Source organism: Haplochromis burtoni, unplaced genomic scaffold (genome assembly GCF_018398535.1).
Source record: "Haplochromis burtoni strain Fernald_Lab_line unplaced genomic scaffold, NCSU_Asbu1 Contig_36, whole genome shotgun sequence".
In the NCBI taxonomy this organism is placed as follows: Eukaryota; Metazoa; Chordata; class Actinopteri; order Cichliformes; family Cichlidae; genus Haplochromis; species Haplochromis burtoni.
The window spans coordinates 648,557-664,733 of record NW_024582397.1 but is presented as its reverse complement, the minus strand read 5'-3'; the positions used below and the strand labels follow the sequence as shown (position 1 = coordinate 664,733).

Sequence of the window (16,177 nt, the reverse complement as noted above, 5' to 3'; positions counted from 1 at the left end):
GATTCCGCAGTCAAATTTCTTAACCTGCACTGATTATTTGAGACTGGATTGCATTCAACTGCATACTTACGACCAGTGTAATGTAATCTTACCATCATCCATATCAGGAATTATTGTGATTCTCGCCGTGGGAAACTCGGAGCCCAGACAGCCCCCCATGGGCATGCTGAGGGTGACATTGAAGCTCTCCTCGTCTTCGTACAGGGAGTCGTCGATGATGACAATGCGGCAGGATTTTTCTATCTCTCCCTTGTCAAAGCGCAGGATGCTGTGATGGTCCTCAGGCCTGGAGATGTAATCGGAGTAGGACAGCACGGTGGTGGGGATGGTGCCTGTTGCAGAAACTGAGCAGACAGAAAACAGAATTACAGGAAGAAAAATGACGCAACAGTGTACTTTTCGTCACATTAAAGATAATTATTTATGTATGATTTTCATGAACAACGGACCTAAGTTCAAACTAAGACTTAATGTCACTCTTTAATGAAAACTTTTAATGCAACATTGATCTTCATCAAGTCAAGTCAGTGATTAAAAGCAGATCAGCATATGGCCTTTATTTTTCCTCTAATGCATTAAGTATCACATTGCACCCACTTTTGATGTGCAAGGAGGAAAGTCATTAGCACTCCAGATGTATTATCAATATGACAGCCTTCATCTTCTGCTTTAAAGATGCCATTTATAGATATTCAGCCTCAGCCTAAATTAGATTTCACCGAGAAGAGGTGATCAGACTGAGTACTGAGAACAGGGATCCTTCTGATGTGGAGGACAGCACTAACTCACTCGAGAAATGACACAATTTATCACAAACATTTCAACACAAAGTTATTGTGTTACCTTGCTGGGTGTAACATATGACCATGAGCTCCTGGCTGACATCCCCGCTTCTGCGTACAGGGATAAGCAGCTCACCTATGTCTTCCTCTATGTTGTAGACGGCGGAGGGTATAAACACTGTCGACTCTGCGCGTGAAAAATAAAATCATCAATAAAGATATTAGATCATTACTCTGACACGGTGTTTTGTTATGATTTAAGCTAAGTAGCGTCAGAATTGATATGAGGAAATCTCTTATGTATGATCTAAGCATGATAAGAATAATCTGAAGTGAAATAAAAATGCACTGGCGATAATGAAAGGGGAAACGCTTCAGAATATCAAAGTATGGTTTTGATTATTTGCATCAAAACCCTTCATTAGACAGACGTGTGCGCTGGGACCAACAACAGCTTTCATTACAGCTCTGCTGATGGTGCTTCCATCATGTTTTATCAGACACTATTTGTTGTTTATCCGCAGTAAATATCTCACCTATAATTGGCTTCCACAGCATAATAAACAAACAGTTCTGCTTATTGACCTGGTAACTGATGCAGATGAATATGGAATTTGTTACATGAAGAATTAAGCTGTTTAGAAAATAATAAGCCCGCATAAATTGGCTAGAAGACGTGAAAGTATAACCTTTTGTTTTCCTTTAAAGTTTTACGGGCATCTCTCTATCTATTTCTCTCCATCTCTTAGCCATGTGTGACATTTAGCGAGATAATGAGTTTTTATCATTTCGGCCATGAAATCCACAGACAAATGGTTTGTATTCTTCTCAGTAAGTGTCATGTTTGGCCACATTGAAAAGCTATTAGAACTTGAGCTGTCCTTTCCCTTCCTATGCAAACAGTTGCAATGGATTATGCGGTTGCTCTTCACCTCTGGTCCCTCTGAGCTATTTTAGTCAGTATGGTCTGAAATTATTTATTTTTCACCAACACAAGTGATTCAATTGGTGCCCTTGGGCTATAAAATTTTTCTGCTCTCAGTTAAAAGAAACATGAAATATAGTTTTAAAAGCCCGCAGAGTATATTTGACCTTCAGAGGTTAAAACACATATTAAAACTTTAGAAACCATGAACAGTGTAATGATATGATAATGGACATGGGCGTATGAAGACGAAGAAGATGTCTGTACAAGGCATGAAGATACAAAAATAGAACTGCAGATAGATAGCTGTCAGGTTTTTGGAGGGTTTCTTCTTGTTTTTTCTCGTGTCTCTGGAGGGGGGGATTGCACTCCAGAGACACGAGTTTTGCAAAACAAGCTTCACCTAAACACGATCATTAGCTTACACTGTTGACAGCAAATGCTTTGCTTTCACTAGCTGAAGCCCTATGGGATGAGGAGAAACATTATCCATATTTATATCCACATTTGTATCATGCTGTTCTCCGTGTCATCTCTGTTACTGACAAGCTGTTTTAAGAAACATCTGTTCAGTTCTTTAGGCAGTGCCTCGCGCATATTTACAGTACGATAACTTCACATTCAGGTCAGTGCGGCCATCTCTATTTCATATCCCTCTGACACTATGCTACATCTCTAGTGGAAAGAATATACTTTTCTACTTTTTATTGTCTGCCAATCTTCATTTTTGATTCAAGATAGAGTTACTTCATCTATAATTTCAGTGTACTTGAGATTAAATGCTACATTTAAAATGCTCTGATGTCTTTTTCCAGACCTTAAATTTCCCAAATTAATCCCCTAAACATAAGCATAGCTTAGCATTTGAGCATTTAAGTATTTATTGTCATTGTCAGAGAACAATGAAATTGCGTTGTGTTGTCAACTTTAACCACTTTTGTGCAGTTTTAGTTTACCTAGTTATCCTGTAAATGCATTATCTCGCTCTCTCTTTTTATTTTTTTGAAATTACTTTTTCATGTTCCAACCTGCAGAGGCAAGGTGCGTATTATTATGCGTTGCTATGTGGCCAACTAGTTTATCATGGGTGTGATCAACACAACCATGACAACCACGACATTATTTTTTCTCTGCAAAAATGACAGATCAGCGTTAATGTTCAGACACGTGATATCAAACACTCAGTTACATCAGACATTAATGAAAAATTTTCAGCCCCCCAAAAAAAGAAAGAAAGGAAGAATCTCTGGAAGTAAAATCAATACTGACCATCATCGGGGTCCAGGATCTCTACAGTAGCTACCTCTGGGAATTCAAGGGCTGCCATCACCGGCTCAGACAAAACAATCTGAAATGTCTCGGACACTTCATACTCCCCGTCTGACAGGATCCTGACCTTCCAGGTGGCTTTGGTCTGGCCTGGGTTAAACTGCACCTGTTTTTGAGATTTCCCCCGGAAATCTTTGTCCTTTTCTGCAGTGCCATCCTTTGTGCCAATACCTTAGAAAGGGCATTACAAAGTTATTGTTAATTAACATTTGAAAATTCTGTAAAAATGACCTCACCATCTGCCGGCTTTTGTGTTTAATTTTAACATTTTGCTTTGTTTACTGCATGCCCATTTACAAATGTAAATATTTATGCGATTATGAATAGCTATATAAAAGCTGAAAAACCAAACAAACATACAATTAAACTGCTTTTCACCTCCCGTAACACCTGGAAAATCTCACACACCCCAGTTGGTCTAACACAACAATATCTGTCCATATCCAGGGTGCAGTTTCCCGCCACCGTTCTTTGAGATGATCATGGTGGAAATAAACACCATTATCCCTCATGTCAGCCCAGCCTCAGCAGAAGTGGTTGGAGGCTGACTTGTGCTGTCTGACCTTCAGCATGAGAGCTGTTTGATGGAGCTTACAGTCACTACTGCTGTGACACTGGCTGGAAGCCTGTTGAGCAGGAGCGCTGAAGCTGGTGAAATGTCACACAGCCATTCCATTGTGTTTGCTAACTGGCCACACAACACACAGCAGGGTTCTGGCAATAAATTTAAAAAAAAAAAACCCCTAAACAAAACAAGGAATTCCTGCGAGCTGCTGTAAATGCAGAAAACCATAATATCACTGGAAATTGAACCTTTGAGATTACAGGATTTTTTTAAAATACTGAGCAAGATAGAATTAGGAAAAATTAAATTTCATGTAGTGTTTTTAAATGAAAATAAGAAAGAAAAATGAGTGGATACAATGAAAAAAAAGGTTTAGTGGATCCTGAAATATCGCCAACATTCAAAGAGTATGAAAAGAGACACAATGATGTACTGTTAAGTCAATCTCCTTCAAGCTGGATTGGTTGGTCCCATTCACAGCGGTCACTCTGAGCCTTCGCAGCAGCTGGGCTCACTGTAGCCTCCTTACTGGTGTGAACTGCACTGTGCACATTGGTTAGAGATGAAGCAGCCCATCCTTTGGGTCCTCAGATCAGTGTTCACTCATGCAGGGTTAGGCAAGATAAAATATGCTGTCTTCACTTGAAGGCACTGACCTAAGATCAGGTGGTATTTTATCACATTACCGAGGCAGAGAGTCTGAGGTGCCACATTGCTCTGGTGGCCTGCTTATGCCAGTTAATCCGAACAGTTTGCTACTTTTGCTCTGCTATCCCCATCACAGCAGAGGAGGCAGGAAACTATAAATGATCCCTGTAAGAATGACATGAATGCTCTGGGATTTTTTATGTTTTCCGTTACAAGGAAGGACACTACCTTTCTAAGACAGGATATTTGTTATTACGTGTGTGCCTGGAGGCGGAATAGTGCAGAGATGTTGAAGCACCAGAATAACTGATGAATAAAATAAAAATAGATATTTTTAACTGAAAAATATAAAGTTCTAAATTGAAACCAATGGCAAGTGCGACAGCAAACCTTGTCATGGATGTTATTGTTGAGAGATGTCAATAAGGTTGTCTAAATGTCTGATGAACTTGAAGCTACCTATTTTTCTTTTTCATGGCTAGAAATTAAAAAACAGAAAATCCGTCCAGGACTATTTGATCAGACAAAAATAGAAGAGAAGATTGCAAATGTATAGATATGGGAAACAGAGACAATAAAAGCATTTATGATATATATTCAGTAAGAGAAACTATTGCTTTTAGTTCTCGTAATTTTTTCTGGGTATCATAAAAGCACGATGGCAAGCTTTGCCTGTACCCCTCTACGGAGAGGTACATCATCCTCTCCCGTCCATTATCATCCACCTTAATGCTGCAGCAGTAACAAGAAAACTTGTTTTTTAAAACCTTAGCACGCAATACCAATAACACAACAGCAATTTTGGACATAATGCAAGCCTTGTTTTCTTTAGGCAATGAAAACAGTTCATCCAAAGTTCAAAGGAGAACTTCTTTAATTGATAATGAAGTCATTAATAAATCAGCACCAGTGCTCCAGAAAATCAAAGCAAACAGCAACTATTTGATTGTTTGCCCAACCTCCTTATAAACAATATTTTACTTTGTTGTTTAAAATCATCCCACAGACAGATCACTATTGGGTTACCACACACACACAATCAGTTTTGCATCTTTTGTTCTGCATCTTATCAACGTGAACAGGAAAATTACATTAATTCTTGTTATAAGTTTTATATTTACTTCTTACTCTGAATCCTTATCTACCACATGTATCACATCTTCACTGCAAGTTTTCTCCTCCTCCTTTTCTCACTCTACTGCACCTCTCTAATAAGCGCAAAAGGCCATAAAATAACATTACATAACATATACATTTTATGGCATTTAGCTTTATAATATAAAGATATTATATTTTTATTTCACTGAGTCCCTAAGGTAGAGCAGTTATGCCGTGCAGTGTGAGACACTGTAAAGGTCAGTAAAATTTGCATATCCCCTCAGAGATGTTTCATTAGTCTTGGGGCTCTTGAGCGTACGAAGTTGCAGTGACGGTACAGTAAATGATCCTATGGGGTTTGACCTTCAGCATGAGGCCATTTAATTACACCTCATCTTTATGGACAGAATAAATGGCAGCACTAAAACAGGCTACTAGTGCCAGCTGTAAGAATTCCTGCCACTCATAAATGCTTACAGCAGCTCTTTTTTTAAAAACAGTGTTAACAGTTATTGCTCGTTTAGTTCTGTACACTAGATTGCCTCGACTAACATTTGCAGTGGCACCTCTCCATAGGCTCTAACTCCAGCTGACCTTTCTCATGAGCATGCCGAGTCCCTGAGGGAACATCCTCTGCTATTGTGTGACTGGAACATAAATACCGTCCAGAAAAGAGAGGTAAAAGGTCACGACCCGTGTGACCCTATTGGCTATCTAGGCCAGCTTTGCAATTGTCCTGAAATATAACAATGCTCGTTCGTGTGGGCTTTTGAGTCGGTGAATGCTTGACGATATGGTGGCCTGCGACACTCAAGTAAACAGACTTAAACAAACGGGTGTTGAAAAAGTGAATATCTTCCAACAAGGGCTATATGTTTGCTTCCCTGTGTATTTGAATTCAACTGCAAAACAACTTAACAGACTCTGTGGAATTTGGTGAGTTAATCTTTAGTTAATCCTGGAGCGAAGCAGCAAGCAAATCATCAGTGGTTGACCAAAGAATGCACAAACATGTAACATGTTCAGCATTTATTCCTTTATTATTTTGAAAATATCCAGAATCAGAAAATGGGGAACATTTTTTGTTAAGATAAGATGAACATATTCAACTCCTCTCATTGCTTTTTGGTAACATTTAAGATGAATTAAGGACATTTTAAGTGACTTGATGTAAAATCTGCTTACTGATGAATGATGTCTCTCCCAGGTAGCCCCTACGCTTCAGCACCACCTCCAGGAACTTGGCCTCCTCGTTCACCACGTAGTGTTGTTTCTCTAAGGAGATCCAAGCCCAGTTCAGACGGAACTGTTGGTTCTTCAGTTTGTTGCCGCCTGTTACAAAAAGAAAAAGTTTGTTTTTTTTCTTCAAAAAGGACTACTGAGAAATCCTAATACAGAAACACAGAAGAAGACGAATTAAAAACCCTAACCAGGACTAAATGGTCCAAAAATGGGCACATCATTTTGATTCAGAGGTGATACAGAAATTTCAATACCCTCTATTAGGATGGGTATGCATACCCCCAGGTTTTGACTTTGACTTCTAGCCTGCTCTCAGTGAGGGGTATGCGGTGTGCACAGCCCTTAAGCAAAAGGAAAACAGTTTGTGCCATCTAATTGCTTCATTTCTGATTAAGATAAAAGGTGTCTGTTTCTTGTCTGAACTGGGTTTTTTCATCCATGCCTTTTGAAGCTGCACTCAAAGGGCGACGTTATAGTCCTGGAGGGCATGTCTGCAACTATTTGACCGTAAAGACTCAAAGCAGAACCACATAGACAGGCATCAAACGCAGATACACAAACTCCGGCAGACCAAAATGGGCACACATGCACGCACGGACTCATACAGGAACGCATTTTAATATGGTCATTTCCAGTGCGATGGCTGGGAGTCTAAATAATGAAACACAGGTTAATAAAAAATCCAAATGCATCCACCAGACTGCACAGTTAAATTGTCTGGCTGGTGCTGTAATGGTTGAGGATGGTGAGATGGAGATGCATGAGCCACAGAACATTTGGCAGTTCAGAAAGTAGTGAAATAAAAGTGAAATTGTCAGGAGGGTACCGGGACATTGTTCAGAGATTTTAAAGTGCTGCCTTTGCAGATGTTAGGCACAACTGAGAGTCTCAACTCCTCCCTATTCTTGTCGGTACAGCCAGTAAATCTGTCACGTCCAGCAGACCACTCTGCTGTGTCCATTTCCTTCCTAACTGTGAAGGGTAAAACCTATATACATTCACCCTGGGTGTTTTATTATGTGTGAGGGTGCATGCATTATGAGGTTCGGTGACTCTGTGCATGCTTGAGTGGGTGCGCGCACATATTAAATATTCTCTGCACCTGTTACTTTGGATGTTATTGTACATGTTTTCTCGCACTGAGCAACACCAGGCCTTTAATACCCATGTGTTAAATACCCATTTGACAATATGCGGCATTAACTGCTTGAAAGTATAAAAAGTCAGTGTGATGCATGAGGACAAGTAGCAAAAAATATTTATTTTTCCCTCATCTCATAGAAAACTCGTTGTATTATTTATGTCATTAAAATATAATGAACACACTGATTTACTTTGATGTTTTCAACCAGACAGGGTGTTTAAAGTTAAGAAGATAAAGAATGCAGTAAATTCCGAAAGAAGACAGAAGACAAATCAAGACAGATGCTGAGGTTCCTTAAAATTACAGATCCAGATGGAAAGGACTGAACTGTGAACCTTGAGTAGAAAGCAGATTTTCTCTGAGTATTTATTTCTCTGTTTGACAACAGGCATATCTAGTTGACACACAAAAAATGGCCTTTAGTTGACACACAACTTCAAAGCACGGCTGTTTCTCACCTCATTCTGATTCAGAATCACGTTTTGAAAGTTCAAATACTGTGGATTTCCCTCTGTGTTTAAATTATACTTAAATATGAAAACTGTAGCTATCTAACATTGATCAAAAGGTCTATCTGGCAGTGTAATAACATTTAATCATTTTGTAATGCTAGCATTCACTTGTTTGTCTGCTCAGGCACTATGTCACTGTGGAACACCTCGCTTTTCTGTTTTAGTAGGCAAAGCCACCGGTGCTGATGATGAGATCAAGTAGCTCACAAGGTAAGTGCAAAACATTTGCACCACATTATGACAAAATTTCCATCACTGATCTCAGGACACAAATGACAATTCCAGAGTGAAAAGCTGTTTGGGAAGTCAATGTGGCATTAAATTTGAACTAATAAAATCAAGCTGTTCAGCTCTGTTATGCTTCTCAGTACACTAGCAGTACAAAAAACAACATCATTTAAAATATAAAATTTGTGTGCAGAGAAAACATGCTTTTAAAGAAAACTATTGCTGGCAAAATACATCAAATATTACATATGTAACATGTAACTTTTATTAAGTGACAGTACAACATCCTATGGGAACCTGACACACATTCTTGAGGTTTACCACAGTGTAGGCTTTCTGCTTCCTGTGTGTTCCGCATTATTCTTCTGGAGACAGGTGACCTATGTATGACAGGGCCTCCCTACACTATTTGGATTAAAGCCAGCAGCATGTCACTCATGCCACCAATAAACACTGTGTGTGTGATCTCTGAGCTGTGGCGCCTGTTCTCCAAGGAAGCAATGGAAGCAGAGGTTTTGGCTAGTCTTCTGCCACCATTTGTTTATCTGAACCTTACATTAGATAGAGTCTATGTAGGTATAGAAAATGAAGGCAACAGATTATTTGCACACTAAAATATTCAGCTAGAGAGTGGAACAGAATATAGTCAGATGCACACCAATTCATGTTCTGTTTTGCATAAGTATTCACATGACACTCAAAAAAGTGCCTACGCAACAAACCGAGCCTCAAGGAGGATTTTCTTCCCTTCTTTTTCAGGATCACTCACATTAAACACCTGTTCACCTTCAGCGTTATTCACAAACTTGAACAAGCTCTATTAATTATTCACTTTCCCTATCCATAAGAGACCGAGGACGACACAGCACTGACCCGCACTTTCAAACATCAGAAGAAAAATATTTATGTTCACAGTTTATACCAGAGTATATTATAGGTAGAGTCCCAGAATGACATTAGAAAACGTTAAGTTTAGCGTTCCTCAAGGTCTTGTTAAGCTTTAGTATGGGCTTCAGGGAGTGGAGGTGCTCATTTCCAGAAGACCACTTCACTCCCCTAGATTTCTTTCTAATTAAGATAAGCAGGGGTTGGACTAATTCCACTTCAAAGAGGCCCAAAGGAAAACATCCAAGTTAATCTTTAACTAGGTCTCACAGTAGTGAGACTGAATTTAGTGAATATCTGTATCACTTATGTTTGGGTCTGCTCTGCAGCGCTAGTCTTAGATTTAATATTAGACCATATTTTCACATTATCCTTATTTTTCCTGGATAATCTTAATGAATTCACCAGATTGACAAACTGCCTTTGTTCTGTCTTTGTTAGTTTCACAGTATGCCTTTAAGCGCTGGCAGTGGATGTCACTCTAAATATTAGAGATAACTGTCAGACTCTGCAAACAAGCACTTAACTACAGCCAACCTCATACATGAACCATCTGAGAAACCCTCTTGTACAGTTCATGTAGCTGCTGTCCGTTCACATAGTGGATGCGTGATGAAGGACAGAAGCCTTTTGAGTGGGGCCAAAGAATGTGAAAGGCTGCACTGTGCCAACTTACAAAATGGTCTCCTCCCTGCATACATGTTGCAGTCAGCCCTTATTTGGTCACCGTCAAGCATTGCAGGCCAGAGTGCCCCATGGATTCAGCCAGGCAGACAGATAGGCGGCTCTTTGCCCGCAGAGTTGCACTGCGCTGATTATGAAGGATAAACTGGGACTAACTGATGAATCCTTTTAGACTCAAAAGACAAAATGTATCTAAAAATAAATGTACTCTAAATTCACTGTCATGTAATGGAATAGACTGGCATTTATACAGTGCTTTTGAGGTGTTGCTGAGCAATTTACACTATAAGCCACATTCACCTTTTCACTCATATTTATAAGGCATTTTATTCTGTGTATTTAAGCACTAGCTGTGTCTATCTTACATGCACGTGGCTAATTTATAATCTAAGATGCAGATTTTGGAAGCAGAAGCCAAAGGACCTGAGGGAACTCCAAAAGGGACATGAGGAACATGAAACGTCAACATAGACAGTCTGTGCTAATCAATCCTCCTTCTCTTTCATTCTGCACATTTCAGCACTGCAATGTTAATAAAAATATAGCTCGATAACTAATTGTGCACCAAACCTGCAAAGTAATTTAAGTGTTTTGGTTTGTTGTGTTTCAAAGCTTCCGAGTGCAATTAGACCCCACTACAAGAAAAAGCCACAAGAGCTTTTCAATTTATTTATTTATTTTTAATTTATTAATAAATGCATGAAATAACTTGTAAAGTATAACTTCACAGCTCTGTACAGCTATCAGAGACTGAAGGCAGAGCATGTTTAAGTGCAGAATAACATTTTATTTGACTTTTATGCATTTATATGTTGGAGAAAAGCCAAGAAATAAATATTTAAGGAATGAGTTCAAATGTATTTCATATGCAGATGTTTCCAACTACAAACTCTGCTTCAGTGTTGCACAGATAATGTTTTTCTACACTTCATTTGTTTGTGCTGGTGTGGATAACAAAATGATGTTTCCACACCTGCAGTGCGAGGCATAAAGTCTCCTGAAGCAATTTGCTAAACCAAATTCATTCATACTATTAATCAGTGCCTCTAAAACATTATCATGCAGTCCTATTTTTCTTAAATCACCAGCAGCAAAAGAAAGAAAGAAAAAAAAACAATAACAAAAAAAAAACCCAACTACTGTTCGTGCCATCTTTTAATTAGCATCAAAAAATGTCGGTAAGTGTAAATCAGTCTGTCTATTCAACATGTGGATCATTAGCAAGACACCCCATCTAATGATCAGGCTGCCATCAAGCTTTGAGGTAATTGGCTACATTTGGTGAATATTTATGGTCACACTGAAAATTGCTTTGAATAATTTGCGTTGCTTTCTCAATCTTACAGCTAGGTTAAAATTTCATCAGAATCCAATGTGTCCTCAAAGATGTAATCATGCTATTTAGGGTCTTCTAGTGTGTAATCGATTTTATGCATCCAGGGTTTTAGCGATTTTAGTATAATCGTCTTTAATTAATTTGCATAATGGAGGCAATGTCGCCTTTGAGAACATATAAGTCAAGAGACAAATCAATACCTAATTTTCTTTCAATGGTTAATTTCTGTGATGGAAAGCAAACATGTTATATAATCATTTCCTATAAAATGACCTTTGCTTTTAGGTCCATGGTGTGTGAGACTATACCAGCATACTTTTCACCTCTCCAATTAAGGGAAAAGGGATTTAATAATCCTGTAGAAGGAAAAAAAAGCACATGGCAGAGTAGAGAAAGAGAGAGAGAGCGATATGGTCTAATCTCCCTAAGCCTTGTATGCACAGTAACGAGTGGAGAGCTGGCCATGGCTTGAAAGATTTAGAATGGTTATGATTTCACAGGTCCTAAACCCTTTTCTATAAGCACAGACTTTCAGGGAACTGGTCTGCCATAAATCTGGCCACTCCAGCAGCGTCCCTTCTGGCTGCTGTTGCCTCTGTGTCCACTCCAACACACGGTGGTCACTCTGGGGCAAGATTTGTGAATGCTGAAAGAAAGGCGAGAGGTGCTTTTGTACAAAGGTGCCAGGTCAGAGAGCCATGCAAGGCTTAAAGCAAGCAATGCTTTGCTCTCAGTAGGGAAAGTTCTTCGAGATTAACATCTGAACCCAAAGGTGATTAAATTCTCAGAGCTCTTTCCAAATTTGAAGTGTAGCAGTCAGAATTACCTGTCCTTAGTGACTAAATCCTGATTTTTTTTAAAGCTGTTTAGAAGGTCAATGTCTCCTTATTGCATTACATCTCTGCTCTGAGACTTTATGGGGTGACAACTATAACTATGTTGGCCATGATTGGATTACACTTAAAGGCATTTTTTTTTAGTTTCATACAACATTTTACAAAATCAAAACAGAATCAAATTATCAGCTCCTCACAAGAATCAGAAAATTAAAAAAAATTCTACCCAGCATCTGCAGAATGAAATTCAAAACACTTAACATCATGATTTCAATACTCTCTTCTACCCTGTTCTTGACACTAAGGATCCTTTTAAGCAGTCATCCTGTTTACACTTTTTGATTCCTAATTGCAGCACCAGGTTGTTGTGGAAACTGCACAGTGAGCCACTCGCATGTGTAAAAAGGCAATGAGCAATTCCCAGAGCTCCTATTTCAGATGAGGCTCCTTTATTCATCCCCAGGAAAGAAATGTGGCAGAGGAAGTACAGTTCAATGTGACTGTAGGGAAAGGTCACCCATTCCCTGGGAATCTTCTTCACACTCCAGTGTCTTCACACACTGCCACAAATGATGTCATTTGTGGGTGCAGATATCACAAAGACACATGAGAATAACTGGTAAGAATACATTTTTGAAATAAAAACATCCGTCATAAAACGTCTACTGTATTTCCAATTTCAAAGTCACAAATCTGCCTGTATAAATTCAGATCATTTATACATTTATATGTTGGCAGTTATGTTGAGAATTAATTAAAATCTAACATCCATCTTACAAATTAAATGTTAGCAAATTATCGCCATCATTTAAAGGTTTATTACTCTCAAATATGTAAGTTCATAAATTATTTACGAAAACATTTAAAGAGTTATCAAGTTCAGAGTATAGACTTGCATGGGCAGCTCCAATTTCCAGTTATCCTGACAATAGACAAATGTACCGTTTCTAAAATTTACAAACCACTGACATCTCATACTGCAAATGAAAACATTCAGGCTTTTTTATATCAATCCTATTAGCCTTGGGAGGAAATATTAGTTCAATTAGAACATTTCCAGAAATCTTAAGAAGCAGCATGAAGCCAACTCTGCAGTGCATGTCTGCACTTTGTGATTTTACAACATGGGGCACTGTGCCAAGCACTCAAGGTGAGGACTTATTTCTATATTTTTAGAGGAGGTACTTTTTGTGTTTAGGCATGTTGACAGGATAGTAAAACAGACAGGAAAGTGAGGACACCCAGGCCGCTGCAGTAGTCTTTCAGCATATGGGTGAGCTATACCAGTGCCCAGGACCTCTATCATGGCTTTACGGCTAATATTTTCTATATTTTTCTTATATTTGATGAAAATACAATGCGTAACAAAATCACGATCGACATAGATTTCAAGTTATAAATTTCAATATATAAAGATTTAACAAATGTTTAAAGATTTAACCATGAAAGTTAATACACAGGGAATTTAAAGTGCATCACATTTCTGAAGGATATCTCTTTCCAAAAGAGGTATCAAAGCCTCTTCTGAGGGCTTTGTATATTTTGATTGTATAGGTGAGCTCAGACAAAGTATTCATTGATTGCCCTTGAATAGCATTCCAGCCTGTCGAAGAGGACGTGGCCTCGAGTGTCTTAATTAACAGTCAGCCACACGGTTTACGGAGCATAAGCCTGAACTCTCAATAGCAAGGGAAGTTACAACAAAAGGCTGAATTAGCAACTACAGGGCTTTTTTTCAACATTCACAAGTAAAGGTCACAGTGGATTTCAAATCAGGAGTTCTTTGCTCATTACCAGTCAATTATGTACAGTATGAACACCGTGGCGCATAAGCTGCTGAGGTAGATGTGCAAATCTTCTGTGACCTGCTGAAAAAGCTGCGTGAAGTGAAGCTGGTGCCAAAAATTGTTTTAGCAAGCCTTTGAGTTTCGTTTACATGGAGTTATTTAAAAAAAAAAAACAACACCTTTCCAAATAGCATGCTGTAAAGAATACAAGAATAACATGCCTTTTGAGCTTATCTTAGCCTCAACCTCAGGCAGAAGAAAATGTGTCTGCCTGAGCTTACATTGTTACAGGTGCATATGCAAAATGTATCCCAACTCTCAAATACTGCTGGCGACTGAACAGAAGAACAAAGGTAGCAAAATAACAAGGAGGTACAAGGCTAAGTGCGAATATGGGAGGGAAAACAAAGAAACATAAGGATGCAGGAAGACAGGAGTTGACAAAGAGAGGGGGGGACGTGCTTTTTCTTGACCCTTGAATGCTCAGTGTTTGCTCTCTTGTCAGACCGAATAATGGTGGACTGTTTGCTGAAAGCAGCAGTGTGAGACCACAGAATAAAAAACCCCATCCCAGTCCCCCAGACTCATGCGCTCCATACTAATAAAGCCGGGCATTTCTCGAGTCTGTTGGGCCGGCCTCCATTGGCTTCGACTATAACAACATGTTTCAGCTGCATTTCACAGTTGTTACTTGCAAATCCTCACATGTAGTAAAGCGTTTGCCTTGGAGCGAAATGCTCCCTAAAAAGCTGAAATGGTAATTCCTAAAGAAGTGTTAAATAACTGTTGGCCCTTTGTTTATGATGGATGAAAAGAAGCCATTGAGTAGAACTGTGCAAACCTGCATTTTAAAGATAAGCATGCTGTTCTGCATTCATGAAAAGAGCGAAGAAAATGTCTAAGGACTTAGTGTTGTTATTGTCTTCTCCTTTTAATATTGGACTGAAGATTAGTCTGTGCAGCAGAACAAGCCCTGGGTTCAAAAATATTTGCTGGCATGTTAAAAGAAGAGTACTTCTAAGGATGCAACATTTAATTTAGGCAATCCAATGGATTTTTCTTTTTTTTCCCTGGCCTTTGAATCATTGTCAAAATAGCTTCTGGAAGTCTTTGTTGGCGAAAGTGAACCTTATGATATGAAAACCGACTTCTGGTACAAAGTCAGATACACTCTTGTCGTTGCATGGATGAGTTCTGTGCTGCAAGACCTCTATTCGGAGTATACCACATTGCATAATACTATCATTTAAATTTATTCTCTTCAGAGACCACTGTGTTGTGTGCTACCATAAAGGCACTCAGTGTTGTAGGGAGCACAATTACCTGGCATCCCATGGAATGGAATAAAGTAATGCGATGTAATGAATCTGAATATTTCTCAGACTGAAAACTATTAGACATGAAGGACAAGAGATGAATGTTGGAGTTACAAGAGAGCAGAAATGTCATTCTTACGTTCAGATTGCTTTGTTAAATTTCACACTGAATATCCTTTAAAACATTATCACCTCTTTTTAAAGTTGAAATTAAATCTGCACCTGATGTTTCGAAGCTTTAATCGCACCAAATGTTCTGCTCATACATATGACTTATTAACCACTGATCACGTTTGAAGTAATGTTTGGTGGCGAGGGTAGTGGCTTTAGCCAGTCGCCTGAAAAAATAAGCAGTAAAATGCAACCTCTTTACCAGACTGCTCAGTTGTCTCAACTTGCTTCCTTTGGCCTTTATTTCTGTCTCTTGTCCCATTTTCTTGCTAATATGTAACTCTTCACTTCACTCCAAGCTCATGTGCTGGAAAACCAAGATAAGCCCATGCATGGTCTAGTTAATTTCTGGCAGCAAGACATTCCTGAGTTTTCTTAATGGGGGGAAGGGTTCATCTGAGTGCTGGACATTTCCACGGCTGTCTTTGAATTATTTTTGTACTTCTCAAACTGATATAAGCCAAAACAAATTTTAGAAAATGCAATGTAAGACAAGTAACTAAGAATTGATTCACATATCAAATGCAACTTTTGGTGGGACATATTACTTGACCAGTAGTGGAAAAATACTGATATGCACTGCCTTCAGCTCTGTAAAAAAATATAAGAGAATAGCTGAAGTGAGCGACGGGAATGTTGTCTGAATTAAATAACCATAGTTTGAGGCTGTCATACATTCCTTGAAATGG

At 38.8% G+C, this 16,177-nt stretch overlaps 1 protein-coding gene across 2 annotated transcripts in view; it reads right to left on the bottom strand.

Annotated features, from left to right (window-relative positions):
- Positions 1-16,177, bottom strand: part of frem2b (FRAS1 related extracellular matrix 2b) — a 49,424-nt gene that overhangs the window by 19,576 nt on the left and 13,671 nt on the right. For both annotated transcript variants that reach the window (XM_042219663.1, XM_005926465.3), the window contains exons 3-6: positions 6,533-6,679; positions 2,977-3,207; positions 844-969; positions 93-344 (exon numbers count right to left, since the gene is read on the bottom strand). In XM_042219663.1, coding sequence (XP_042075597.1) covers positions 93-344; positions 844-969; positions 2,977-3,207; positions 6,533-6,679 — 756 coding nt within the window. The remainder of the gene's footprint in view (positions 1-92; positions 345-843; positions 970-2,976; positions 3,208-6,532; positions 6,680-16,177) is intronic.